This window comes from Hemitrygon akajei, chromosome 9 (genome assembly GCF_048418815.1).
Source record: "Hemitrygon akajei chromosome 9, sHemAka1.3, whole genome shotgun sequence".
Lineage (NCBI taxonomy): Eukaryota > Metazoa > Chordata > Chondrichthyes > Myliobatiformes > Dasyatidae > Hemitrygon > Hemitrygon akajei.
This window is the reverse complement of record NC_133132.1, coordinates 55,028,092-55,042,884: the sequence shown is the minus strand read 5'-3', so window position 1 is coordinate 55,042,884 and position 14,793 is coordinate 55,028,092. Positions and strand designations below refer to the sequence as shown.

At 42.3% G+C, this 14,793-nt stretch overlaps 1 protein-coding gene across 6 annotated transcripts in view; it reads right to left on the bottom strand.

The window, feature by feature from the left end:
* The window catches only part of LOC140733135 (uncharacterized), an 81,545-nt gene that overhangs the window by 37,439 nt on the left and 29,313 nt on the right, over positions 1-14,793 (bottom strand). For all 6 annotated transcript variants that reach the window (XR_012100229.1, XM_073056033.1, XM_073056035.1 and 3 more), the window contains exon 3: positions 13,492-13,943. Coding sequence is in view for 5 of the 6 variants with exons in the window: in XM_073056033.1 (XP_072912134.1) it covers positions 13,492-13,943 (452 nt within the window). In the remaining variant the exon portion in view is untranslated. The remainder of the gene's footprint in view (positions 1-13,491; positions 13,944-14,793) is intronic.

The window sequence follows — 14,793 nt, the reverse complement described above, 5'->3', positions numbered from 1 at the left end:
ACAGTCATGAATCCAGTTTTAGAAGCAATGCATGGAGATGAAAGAGGAATGCTATTTATTTATGTTTCCTCATGATGTGGGTGTGTTGCTGACCAGAAACATTTATTGCCTATTCCTGTTTGCTGAAGTGACTGGTTTGCCTAGCCAAATCAGGGGGCTGTTAAGAGTCAACAATTAATCAGGGTCTGACATTACATACAAACAAGATTAGATTAATGAGAGGCAGATTTCTTTCCTTATAAGACAACACTGAACAGAACAATCTAGTAATTTTGGGATTATTATGCTTAAAACTCCAAAGAATAATAAAAAGTTAACAGATCCACTGAATTCAAAACAGAGTTGATGTTTCAGGTCCAAGAACTTTCATCAGAATATCTTAAGCACAAAGAGTTAACTCAGTTTCTCTCTCCACAGCTGCTTCCTGACCTACTGAATGCTTCTGACATTTTCTGCTTTTAGACTTTCAGCTCTTTGGCTTTCATTTACTTTCTTTAATTTACAGATTTATCTAACTCCTGGATCGTAAGTTCCTCATCTATTGACATGAGATCTAGATTCTAATTCATTAGTTCTGACCTGTCTGTCTGTCATGTCCATGTTTCATTCCTCAAGTTATACCCTAGGATGACTCCCTTTCCACACGATGGTTCCAACATGTCACAGATGCAGTATTCTCAGCACAGGAACAGATACTTCAGCCCAACTCTTCCATGCTAATCAAGGTGCCTATCTACACTATTTGCCTGCATTTGGCTCATACACCTCTAACCCTCTCCTATTGACATTCCTGTCCAAATATCTTCTTACTGTACCTGCCTTTCCACTTCATCTGGCAGCACATCCCATATACTCATTGCCCTCTATGAAAAACTTGCCCCTCAGGTCCCCTTGAAATCTTTCCCCTCTTAACTTAAGCCTACATCCTCCGGTTTTAGACTCCCCTACTCTGGGAACAACTATGATCATCTATCTTACATATGACTCTCACCATTCTATCAATTTCTACAAGTTCACACCTCAGCCTCCCTTGCTCCAGAGAGAACTACCCCAGTCTATCCAGCCTCTCCTTTTGACTCAAGCATGGCCCATAGATACTAGTCCAACTTAACCCCACCTCTCCAAATCACAACCACAAGGGTGCATTTACAACAAGTGGATAAAAGCCAATTTCACCTCTTTCATTGAAACCAATCCTGGAAGAGGAGAAGGACAAAGAGAAACCCCTTTCACTCAGAGTCATACAGCACAGAAATGGACCCTTTGGTTCAACTCGTCCCATTTGCCGGTGTTCGACCTATATCCCTTTAAATCTTCTCCATCCAAGTACCTGGCTAAATGTCTCTACAACTTCCCCTGGTATCTTATTCCACTTACCCACCACCCTATTTGTGAAAAAGCTTTCCCCCCAGGTATCCCTTAAATTCTTGGCCTCTCACCTTAAATCTATGCCATCCAGTTTTAAATGTTAGAAAAAAATCTGACCTTATGCACACACTTCATGATTTAATATATCTATTTATGATCACTCCTCTGTCTCATGCATTCTAGGAAAAGCCCCAGTCTATCCATCTATCCTTATAACAGTGTGTGTGTGTGTGTGTGTGTGTGTGTGTGTGTGTGTGTGTGTGTGTGTGTGTGTGTGTGTGTGTGTGTGTGTGTGTGTGTGTGTGTGTGTGTGTGTGTGTGTGTGTGTGTGTGTGTGTGTGTGTGTGTGTGTGTGTGTGTGTGTACACATGCTCATATGAGATGCACATTGCCTGAATGCTTAGAATACGATGGTGATGTTGAAGTAGTTTTGCTGTCGTTTGCAGTTTAGAAGGAAGTTGTCTTATGGCACTACACCTTCCCCGACTGCTCTGGGAAATGGGCACAGGATTGGGAGTAGGCCCTTCAGTCCTTCAAACCTTCTTTCCCATTATGATCATGGCTGAATTTTCTGGTTGAAGATCTGTGACTAGTGGTGTTTCTCAGGATTCGTACTGCAACCTCCGATGTTTGTGATATAAATGACCTGTGTGAAAATGTGGATGGGTGGGTTAGTTGGCTTGCAGATTGTACATAGACAGACGGTTTGTGGATGGTGTAGATGTTGCCAAAGCATAGAGCAGGAGATGGATCAGTTGCAAATATGGCACAGAAACGGCAGCAGGTTAATCAGGACAGTATGAGGTGATGCATCTTGGGAGAACAAATGTAAAGGGACAGTAATGACAAAATGCTTAAAAGTATTGGTGTACAAAGTTCCGAAGAAGAGTCTTGGCCAGAAATAACGACTGTTTATTCATTTCCATAGGTGCTGCCTGACCTGTCAAGTTCCTCCAGCATTTTATGTGTGTTGCTGTACAGAGGGTTTCTGGGTCCAAGTCTAGAACTTCCTGAATGTGGCTGCATAGGTTGGTAGTGTGTTAAAGGAAGCACTCGTTGAGGTATTAAGCAAGGGTCAGTGTGTTATGCTGAGCTTTATAAAACACAGGTTAGGCCACATGGGCAGTATTATATTCAGTTCTGGTCATCCATTTTAGGAAAGGTGTGGATGCTTTGGAGGGGGTGCAGAAGAGAGTTACCTGGATACTACCTGGATTAGAGGGCACGTGCTAGAAGAACAGTAGAAGCTATGGCAAGAGCTAGAAGTTTATGACAGACGCAGATATCTCATGAGGTGTCGTTTCCCCAGGGTCCAAATGTCTAGCACAAGATGGAGTGCATTTAAGGTGAAAGGGAGTAAATTCAAAGATGATTTGTGGTGCAATTTTATTTTACATAGCACTACCAGGATTGGGAGTGAAGTCAAACATGACAGAGGCATCTATGAGGTGTTTAGATAGGCACATGAATGTGCAGAAAATATCAATATATGGACATTGTGTGGCTGCAGGAATTCTTTACTTAAGAACTTAATTAATAGTTTAATTAGTTCAGCACAACATAATGGACTGAAGGGCTTGTTCCTCTGCAATACTGTTCTATGTTCCATGAACTGTTCAGCTTTGATTCATACCCCTTCTTGCCTTCCTCAAACAAAAATCCTAAATTAATCTCAAATTTAATTCCATTGTTGGAGCCAAATATACTTTGTGGAAGACGTTCTACCAAAATTAAGTTTCTTGCATTCTCCCAAGAGAGGTCTGACTCCAGTCTTGAGATCCTTCTATCCTGGAATCTCTAAATAACAAAAAATGACCTCCTTCTTCATAGTGCCAGTACTAAAAGGAAACACAATAAAATTATCTCTTAATCGACTACGTTCCAGCAATCACATTGAATTTATCTAATCACACACTGTAATCTAACTCTTGGAGTGATGGTAACATCTGAGATCAATGCCATAGACTCAGTCACAGGTCAATATATTATTTCCAAGGTTTACACTCTTATCCTGTTGTTGTTTGATCCTCGGGTGCACAACCCCACACTACAAAAATGCTTGGGCTGTGGCTCATGGCAAATTGCATTACAGAGCATTACAGAATAAGATACAAGAGTAGAATTAGGCCATTCAGCCCATTAACTCTACCCCACCACTCAATCATTGTTTCTTTTCAAACCCATTCTCTGACCTCAGCTCCATATCCTTTAACCCTCTTACCAATCGAGAACCTATTAACTTCTGCTTTAAATGCATACTATGACTAGGCCACCACAGCTGTCCATGGCAATGACTTCCACAAATTCACCACCATCTGGCTGAAGAATTTCTTCCTCACCTCAGTTCTAAAAGTGTGTCCCTTTATTTTGAGGCAGTGCCCTTAGATCTTAGACTCTCTTATTAATGAAAACATCCTCTCTATACCCACTCTAGCCAGGCTTTTCGGTATGCGTGAGGTTTCAAGGAGATCCCCAGCTTCCGTCAACTGCACCTGACTATCAAGTACAGGTCCAGAGCCAACAAACGCTGCTCATTCATTAAGCCCTTCATTCCTGGAATCCATGCACTCTCCAGCTATGAACTGCTTACTTTTAAGTCATTGACATGGAGTTATACAGCACAGAAATAGGCCTCTTTGCTCATTGATTCTGTACTAACTATCAAGCAACTATCTACAAAGATGGCATTTAATTTCCCCCCTTCCTTCTCATTCCCACCTGTCCCCTCAGAAGGTTCTCCAATCACTCACCTGCACACTAAGGAGATTTACAATAGCTAATCACCAACCTGCCAACCCATGCATCTCTAGAATGTGGAGAGAGAAAAAAAATTGAGGGATCTAGAGAAATGCTAGCAGTCACAGGGGTAAATGCTGGCAACATACACTTAATTGTCTGTTCAGATTCCTGAACGGGTTCCAGCATCTCGTGTGTTTCCACTGCCAGTTCCTGTTTGCTGATGTGATTGGAAGCTAAGAGTCAACATTTATCAGAGCTCTGGAGTCACACACAAGCCAGACAAAGTTAATGGGAAGCAGAATTTTTCAGTCATTTGTAGAGTCCAGGCCAAAGATATCTTGAGGATGGTGTCAGAGCAGGTGAAAGGGAATGTAGGAATGTTCAGTTGGTTCAATTACTCCTACAGAGTACTTTTTGCTCAATCAACAGTGTTAAATCTGCTGTTAATTTAAGAATTTTGCTTGGAGGAGGAGGGTCTGATGGGCCAAAGGGCCAGGAGCCATGGCCTACAGGCACTTCACAGTCAGTGAAAAATGATTTGCTCACCATTGTGCTGTAGGACAATCTCCTTCCAAAGTGCAAGCATCAGAAAAAAATCACTAGAGTATCACAAAACATATTCTAGATATTCAATTAATGTGGCTGCATATGGACACACGCACACGCACGCACACACACTCACGCACACTCTCACACGCACTCACACACACACACATCTCTGGAGGTGGGAGTCTACAACCCTACCAGTTGCACCCCTCTGCCTTCTTCAACTTTTTACTGAGCTTCTTTTGGAAAGTTATTGAATTTGCTTCCACCATCCACCTAGTGCACATTAAATATTTATTTGGACATGGATGGCAAGGCCAGTTGTTCATTTCTGAGGTGGGTTGCTTGTTCTGGAGTCGTACCCAACCCAGGCAATATAGGTGGCACATTTCCATCTCTGAGGGGCATTTGGAATCACATAAATATGCCATGAAAATCCAGTAGCTCTATAGTCATCATTATTGTAAATGATTACTTGTAAATGTCTAAACATCAAAGGTAGAGACCTCCTAATGACAGATCATATTTCCATGAAGGTGAATTTCATCCACACTCTCCAAAATTCAGAAGAGAAAAATAACACAAGATTAACGATGACATCCTTGCCTTAAAGGTCCTTTGCTCTGTTAGGTTTTCATACCAGAGCTCTGTACATGAAAGGGGTCACATGGTGTTAGGCTGGTGTCCAGTCTGAGCCTGTCCACTCCTGTCTAGCCTGGAACTCACTCACCTGTCGGCTGTTTCCCCGTGGCACGTGCTTTCTTCTGAACAAGGCATTGCAGAGATACCCTGACTTTTCTCTTAAACACATGGGGAAAAAAAATCCCATGGGATTATTTCAAATAAGAGGAAGCCTATTCTTCCAGAATTATCCAACATTTGTCCCTCACTCAGGACATCACTGTCATGTCTTGCGAGAACTCACAGTCTGCCATTTTTTTCCCCATTACTGCAGAGGACAAGGGACTGTAGGTACTAGAATCTAGAACAACAAACTATCTGCAGAAGGAACTCAGTGGATCTGGGCATTGGGGGTGGGGGCAAGTCACGGAGAAATAAATTTTACCAGCATTTCAGGTAGAGATTCTAAATCAGGTCGACAATTCTTTTTGCCCCTCCACAGATGCAGCTGGACCTACTGAGTGCCTCAGCAGAATTGTTTCTGTTCCTTAGTGACCCTTCATTGGCAGTAAAATGCAGTAGAACATCATGTCACCTGTTCGTGGAAGTCTCAGCCTCCGCGAAGCTGGTAAAATGTGAGCAGAAGATACGAAGTCCTAAAAAGCACAAAACATGCCCCTCCAAGCTCAAAGACAGCTTCTATTCCGCTGTTAAAAAATTACTAAATTGTTCCCTTGGATGAGGAGTTGACCACTTGACCTCTCAACCTCCTTTATCATGGCTTTACCCCTTATTGTCTGCCTGTGTTTCACTCTCTCTGTAACAAAGCACTTTATTCTGCATTCGTATATAGTTTTCCTTTTTACTACCTCGATGCACTGATGTAGTGAAAAGATCTGTATGGATAACAAGCAATACAAAGCTTTTCAACAGCATACATGACAATAATAGTTACCAATTCCAACAAGATCTAGGTTGTCAAATGGGTACCAAAGTCTCATTGACCCCATTGTCATATCTATTATTTCCCACCATCAACCTGCATCAATAAAACACATTATCCTGTCATAGAGTCAAAGAAACAGGCCCTTCAGCCCAACTCTCGTCCATGCCAACCAAGATCCCCATTTAAATTCTAAACTGTTCACGTTTGGCCCATGACCCTCTAAACCTTCCCTATCCATGCACTTGTTCAAATTCCTTTTAAATGCCAGTGTACCTGCCTCAACTCGTTCCATATACCGATCACCCTCTGTGGGAAAGGTTGCCCCTCATGTTCCTATTAACTTATTGCTGTCATTGACAGTAACCTTTCACTTGCATTTCACTCACGCTTCAATGGTCATTCCACTTTAAGTGTGGCAATTAAGAGGTTTAACGTGAAGGATGCTATATAAATACTATATTTTTCTTTTAAGTTAGATGTCCCCAAATCTCAATAGCTGCATGAATTAACAATCTTATGGTTGCAAAGCGCATAACCTAAAACAATACAACACAGGAACAGGCCCTTCAGCCCACAATATCTGTGCCTACCACAATGCCAATTTAAATCACACATGGTCTATATGCTCAATTCCCTGTCTGGCAATGTATTTTTCTAAATGCCTATTAAACATTGCTATCATATCTACTTCCATTCCCCTGGCAATGCATTTCATGCAGCTACAACATTCTGTGTAAAAAAAAAACACTTGCAATGTGAATCTCTCATACCCTTTCCTCTTCCAAACTTAAAGCTATGTCATCTAGTATTTGATATTTTCACACAGGCACAAGTCTATCTATCCAAAGCAGGAATGCATTTAACCATTGAACCTGTTACATCACTAATGTCATTGACAGCAACACAGTCTATAACTGTGACCGATACATGTTATTCTGCTACCAGAAATCCATTATCTAAAAGATGGCTCTTCACAACAATCTTAAGGGAGAATTAAGGATGAATGATAAATGTTGAACTAGCCAGTGTTGAGTATATTCCTTAAAAGACTTTAAAAAAAAGTCAAAGTAAAGCAAGTTAAAATCAAAAATGATGTTACAGAATGAGGGGTGATCTAAAGGAGGTGCTTAAAATTAGGAGAGGCACATTAGGGTGAATGTTCAGAGTCTTTTTTCCAGGGATAGGAATCAAGAAATTGAGGGCATAAGTTTACGGTGAGAGGGGAGAGACTTACTACGAACCTGAAGAGTAACTTTTTCACCTAAAAGGTGGCCAGTATATAAAATGGAGCTGCCAAATGGTAGTTGGACAGGTACACGGATAGGAATGGAGGGATAAGGGCTAAATGTGGGCAGATCAGGTTAGTTTAGATGGGAATGTTGGTGAGCAAGAAACCGTTAGGCAGAAGGTATGTTTCCATGCAGTACCAACATATAACTCCGGTCTACATCACAACAGATCAATCAGAACAGCTCTTCGACATTGGACCTTCAATAACTCACAACTACAGAAGTTCACTGAGGAAGTAACTAAGAAGATTGATGAAGGCTAGGGGGTAGACTATACAGACTTTTGTAAGGCAATTGACAAGGTCCTGCCTGCATGGTAGGCTGGTCCAGAAGGTTAAAGCACTTAGGATCTAAGGAAAGCTGGATAAAGGAATCCAAAATTGGCTTGGTGATAGGAACCAAGAGGACACTGAAGGGAGGACGGTTTTTTGATTGGAAAAGTGGTATACCACAGGGACTGGTACCAGGATCCTTGTTAGTGATATACAGTATATCAATGTCTTGAATGTGAACATATGAGGTATGATTAGTAAATTTGCAGATGACATAAAAGTTTTGTTATGTGTGGTTAGTGGAAAAAGGTTGTTTCCTACAATAACTGCAAAAGGATGTAATTCAGATAGAAAGTTGGGCAGAACTTTGGCTGAGGGAAGCTAATCCCAATAATTTACGGTGACACAATAGTGTAGCGGCTAGCACAATGCTTTGCAGTACAGGCGATCTGGGTTCATTTCCCACCACTGTCTGTAACGAGTTTGTATGTTCTCCCCATCACTGCATGGGTTTCCTCCAGGTGCTCCAGTTTCCTCCCACAGTCTAAAGATGTACCAGTTGGTGGGTTAATTGGTCATTGTAATTTGTCCCGTGATTAGACTAGGATCAAGGGATTGCTGGACTATGTGGCTCGAAGAGCCTATTCCACGCTGTATCTCAATTAAAAATTTTTTTAAAAATACAAGTGTGAGTTGATGCATTTTGGGAAGTCATATAGGTTTATGACATAAACAGTCAATGGTAGGCCACCATGGAATGCTGCTAACCAGAGAGACCTTGGGGTTCAAGACAATAATTCCCTGAAAGCTGCAACACATGCAGACAGAGTGGTGAAGAAGGCACATGGCATGTTTGCGTGTTTCCGGCCTCCACACTACACGAATAATAATGTGATTGTGTGACAGGATACAGAGGGGGTCCCCAGGATTTTACTTGGATCGGAGGACTTTAGGTGTGGGGAAAAGTTGTGTAGACTGGGCTTGATTTCCATGGAGTAAAGGAGGTTGAGGGAAAACCTAATCAATGTATATAAAATTATAAACGGTATAAATAGGGTGGATAGCCAGAATCTTTTTTCCATGCAGTACAAGAGGAACAGAGTTAAGGTGAGAGAAGAGAGTTTTAAAGGGGATTCTTTGAGGAATGGATTTAATACAGAGAGTATCTGTAACTCACTACCAGAGAATTCTGATACCTTTTCAAATGTTTCTTAAGAGTGATTATAAGGCAATAAATAAAGGCATAAATAAATACGGACCCCAGTGCAGAAAATGTGATTAGTGTAGATTGGTGAAAAGGTTGGGATGGATATTGTAGACTTATGGACCCATTTATGTACAGGACAATTCTACAACTCGATGATTAGGGGATCGTAACCCATTTATTGTCCCTGAGAAGCTCACCCCTGCCTTGCAATTAGGGAGGAGCAATAAACACCAGCCTTTCTAGAGACACCCACATCCTACAAACAACAAAAGAAAAGAAAATATTATGTCCATGAAGATGAAGTTGAAAGAAGTAAATATTATCAAATTCAAACATCTTTGAAAACAAGCAAGAATAAAAGATGCTGTTGAAAAGTCAAGAATCAAAATCAGAAAATCAGACACAGACTGTATAGGCTGGGCTTGTTGGGCTTGAATTGCAAAAGGATGATAGATACACAGCATTGAGAGAGGCCTTGACAGAATAGTTAGTAAGAAACTTCTCCATGTTCACATAACTAAAACTAGAGGGTGCAGGTTTAAGATAAGGAGTAGCAGGTTTAGCATGGGGATCCAAGAAGAAATATTTTCACGCAGATGGTTTCTTGGAATCTGGAAATACTGCCTGAGCAGCTGCTGGAGGCAGAGACGTTCACAAGAAGTATCTGGATGAGTATTTGGATTGCCGGTACACAGAATGCTATAGGGAAAATGATGGTAAATGGGATTAGTATAGATGGGCACTTCATGGTCACAGTGGACTTTGCTGGGCTGAAAGGCCCATTTCTGTGCTGTAGGTGTCAATGAGTGTAATCAGTGGGAAAAGTTAGCTCTGGGGAAAATGTAAAGTCCTTTAGCTGATTTAGTTAAGCTTTTTTTTTTAAACTGGTTTTAAGTGTATGCTGTGGTTACTCTTTTCATTCAATTTTTTTATTTTTGCATTTAACCTTTTTTCTAAGGAAGAAGATCTTGAATGACTTTGAACATTGGTGAATGATCGTGAATCCTTTGAGAGCTGGCTTAAGTTTGATGGGACGAGTGGCATTGTCCTAGCTAGCAAGGGCAATGGTAAAGACGCTGACAAGCACTCATTGCATCAGCAGCTCTGGCAGATGACAAGCCTGGGGACCAGGCCTCACAGGCTGTCAGAGCCATACTATCAGTGCAGCCAGTCACCTATGTTGGGAGAGATCCAGGCTGCCCTGGGCTACGTCAAAAGAGTGAGGACCTACCCCTCAGGGTAGCAGACAGCCTGTACCACATTGTGAGAACAGTTTGGACCACGATGCCGATCCTTGAGAATTCATTAGTTAACAGAAAATCTGCCCAGCACAACTTCAGCTTTATAGGATTTGACCTAAAGAGGTCCAATTGTTGGAACTACAAGAGATGCAGATGACGAAATGTGGAGCACAGAGCAAACTATTGGGGGAACCCAATAGGCCAAAAGCAGTTGTGGAGGGACTTCTCAACCACATGAAGGGTCCAATTATTACTTCTTCTGTCAAAATCGTTAAATAAACAGATTCTCTGAGAGGTAGTGCACCCAAGCATTCTGAGTTAGGCCCAGAGACAAATTTAGGTTCTTGACTGAAGCATACAACATCTTGAGAGGTCTCAGCTGGATAGATGTAGTGAGGATGTTTTTCCTCATGAAAGGGGGTCACTGCTTAAAAATAAAGGGTTGTGCATTGATGACAGACACAAGGATAAACTTCTTTTCTTTCAGAGCATTACAAATCCTTGGAACCCTCTTCCTCAAAGTGCAATGAAAGCAGATTCTTTGAATATCTGAGAGGCACGGGCAAAAAGATTCCTGATAAGAAAGAGAGTGAAAACTTACTGGGCGTAGATGGGAATGTGAAGTTACACTTAGTTGAGAGCTGATCTTATTAAATGCTGGAGCAGTCCTGAGGTGCTGAGAGGCCAATTCAAATGTCCAAATGTGCTCTCAACAATGCCAAACAGCAGAGGTGTAATGAAGATGCCTGGACTCCGTGAAAGTCTACAGACAGGTTGAAACAGTGGGCTAAAATCTGGCAAACAGATTTTAATGCAAAACAGTGTGAAGTCATGCACTTCAGTCAGAGGAATCAAAAGGCTGGTGACTATCATCTAAATGAAGAGAGTATGTAGATACAGGTGTTCATTTTCTGTGGATCGCACTAGGGTAAGCAGGCAGATGCTGCAGTAATTAGCAATACAAATAGCTTTTGGGGGTTGGCATTTAGAAACCAGAGAAATATTGCCCAATTATATGAAGGATGTGGAGGCTTTGGAAAGGATGCAGCGAAGGTTTACTAGGAAGCTGTTTGGATTCGAGGTCATGTGAGGCTGGGCAAGCTCATGCTGTTTTCACCAGAGCAGCAGAGGCTAAGGGAAGGCCTGACGAAACCTATAAAATTATCAGAGGTGTGGTTATAGTAAACAACTGGCATCTTTATCCCGAGGTTGAAATGTCTATTACTAAAGCACATGCATTTAGAGCAGGGGTTCCTAACCTTTTTTGTGTCATGGACCAATGCCATTAGGCCAGGAGTCCATGAACTCCAGGGTGGGAACAGCTGATTTAAGGGGAGAAAGGGAAAATTCAAGAGAGAGGTGGGTGATGTGTTTTATTAATGATCTGATGTAATTAAATGATTTATATGGATGGCATGCAAAACATGCGATAATAAACCGTTTTACCGATTTTACTCGAGTGGTGGGTGCCTGGAATGGTAAAGACTGATACAACAAAGGCATTTAACAGGGTCCCAGATCAATTATTTGTTATGTGTTGTGTTGTATGACGTAGGTGATCATGGTCTTTCCATGACCATCATTGTTCTTGGCAATATTTTCTAAAGAAGTGGTTTGCCATTGCCTTCTTCTGGACGGTGTCTTCACAAGACGGGTGACACCAGCCATTATCAATACACTTCAGAGATTGTCTGCCTGGCGTCAGTGGTCGCATAACCAGGACTTGTGACATGCACCGGCTGCTCAGACGATCAGACAGCCATCCACCACCTGCTCCCATGGCTTCACGTGACTCTGATCAAAGTGGGGAGGGGGGCTAAGCAGGTGCTACGCCTCGCCCAAGGCTGACCTGTGGGCTAGCGGGGTGAAGAAGGCCTTTACATCTCCTTAACAGAGATGTATCTCCACACCGCCACACAAGGGACTTCAAAGGTACATGAGTAGGCAGGATATGGAGAGATACGAAATATGCGCAGGTAGAAGGGATTAGTGTAATTAATCAACATTAGCTTAATTAATTTAGCACAGTTCTATGTTCTACATACAGTTGTACAGCTGTGCTGATGAAGCCATAGCTGGAATTTCATGCACATCTTTGGTCTCTGTATTAAAATAAGGACATACTAGCTTTGGAAATGGTCTAGAAGAGATTCATGAGTCTAATTCCTGAGATGAGAGTTTTGCCTTGTCATAAACTTTGCCGGTATATTCTCTGGAGTTTCAGAGAATGAAGGGTGATCCTATTGAAACACATAAAATTCAAAGAGGGTTTGTCAGGGTAGATGTTGAAATGTTTTGACTAGTGGGAATAGTCACAAACAAGGGAACATATTGATAGGATAAGAAGGCAGTCAGCTAAAACTGAGTTGTGCAGGAATTTCTTCACTCAGAGGGTAGTGAAACTCTGGTATTCTCTAGCCTAGAATGTTCTGGAGGCTAGATCACTTCAGAGCATTCAAAAGTCTGACAATGATCTAAATCAGGGGTTCCCAACCTGGGGTCCATGGACCCCTCGGTTAATGGTAGGGGTCCATGGCATTAAAAAATGGAGAGAGATCTCAACATAGAACAGTACAGAACAGGAACAGGCCCTTCAGCCCACAATGTTGTGCCAAACAAATTAAGCCAGTAATTATGTATCTAATGAAACTAATCCCCTCTGCCTACACAAGGTCCATATCCCTCATGTGCCTATCTAAGAGACTCTTAAATGCCTCCATCTAATGTGCCTTTGCTACCTCCCTTGGCAGTGTATTGCAGGTGCCCACCACCCTGTGTAAAAATATTACCCCAAACATCTCCTTTGAACTTCCCCCCTCTCACCTTAAGTACATGCTCTCCGGTGTTAGACATTTCATCTCCTGTATCAGCCTAGAAACTGGCAGTGTGGATCTTCTAGACTACCTCCAATGGTAGTATATCCTTTGTTTAATAAAGGGACCATTTAAGGAGAGGTGAGAAGTTTTTGAAAGATTGTGGGCTATAGCAAGGAATAAAAGAAACTGAGTCCTGAGACAGACCAACCGTGATCATAATTGAACCGCAGGGAAGTCTTAAGGGGCCAAGTAGCCTATTCCTGCCCCTATTTTCTTGTGTGCAATATCTGCCCAAGAGACTGGATTTCATACACCTCGGGCTGAGGGGTAGAAGAAAATGTGTTATGTGGCTCTACTTGTACCCAGAGACCAGGAATACCAGTTCACTCTAAAGCAATGCAGGCACTCTCTGTTCAGTATGGACCACCTCCCAACTCAACACCAACCTGCTGCATTTTCTCCAAATCCAAGCTGGGTCGGCTGTAGCTATCGGCTTGCCCCTGTCGATGCTTTTTGCAGGGTGTCGGCTGATCCACCGAGGCCAGTATTACCTGCCCAACTGGTCTTCGAACCAAGGGGTGGAGTCTCTTCGGAGGGGTGGCACTGAAAGCCACCGGGCTGCACTTCTGCTCCACCTGGCTCACTGGCTTGAAGGCCATGTTGCACAAGTCCTTGACCTCCTCATCGCTGGAGGATGCAGTGTCGCTATAGCGACCGAGTCTGGTCATCTGGGACCAGGCGTGCTTCTCCTCCCTGAAATCCCTGTTGATCCATTCCAGTTCCTCCTCGGAGCTGTCGCAATCCAGTGGGTCAAATATCGTCCGCACTCTGTATAGGTTTTCCAGGCCTTGAACACGACTCGGAGAAAATGGCGATAAACAGCAATTCCTCCGGCTCTCTGCAAAGAGTTTAAAGGCCGAGATTACACTTAGAGACAGAGCTATTCAGCACACGGGTCCTTTAGTCCAACCTCTCCATGCTGACCAAGAGACCTATCTGAGGTAGTCTCCTTCTTCCCCATTGCCATCAGGTTCTCAAATTAACCTGGTAAACCCCAAATCTACCTGAGACTATATTTCTCTCAATGTACACAAATTCCTTAATGTTTAGTTTTGTCTTGTGTATAATTTACGTTAATTTAAGTGTATGTAATTAATATTTGTCATGAACTGTGCTGCTTCTGCAAAAAAACAATTTTCTTAGCATTTATATATGCACATGATAATAACTTGACCATAAACTTGAACTTAGGTCTATACCTGCCTAAACGTCCTTCAAATATTGTTGGTGTACCCATCTCGATCACTTTTCCTGGCAGTTCATTGCACGTACCCACTCCCCCCTCTCTATGCAAGACCTGTCCCTCAGATCCCTTTTAAATCTTTCCCCTCTCATCTAAGTTCCCCTAGTTATGAACTCCTCTACCCTGGGAAAAAGTTCGATACGCCAATTTCCAGCTGTTATGCAGCTATTGCTCTATTTGCAGATCGGGAGACTATCCTACCAACTATACCCATGCCAGATTAATCACATTTCTCCACTGATGGTCCATAGCTCTCCAAATGCTCATCAGGGCTCAGAGAAAATTTACAAGGAGTTTGCTGGGATTGGAAAACCCGAGTTATAAGGAAAGATTGAATAGGTTAGGACTTCATTCCTTGGAACATAGAAGATTGACAGATTTGATAGAGGTATACAAAATCATGAGGGGTATAGATAGGGTAAATACAAGCAAGCTTTTTCATAGA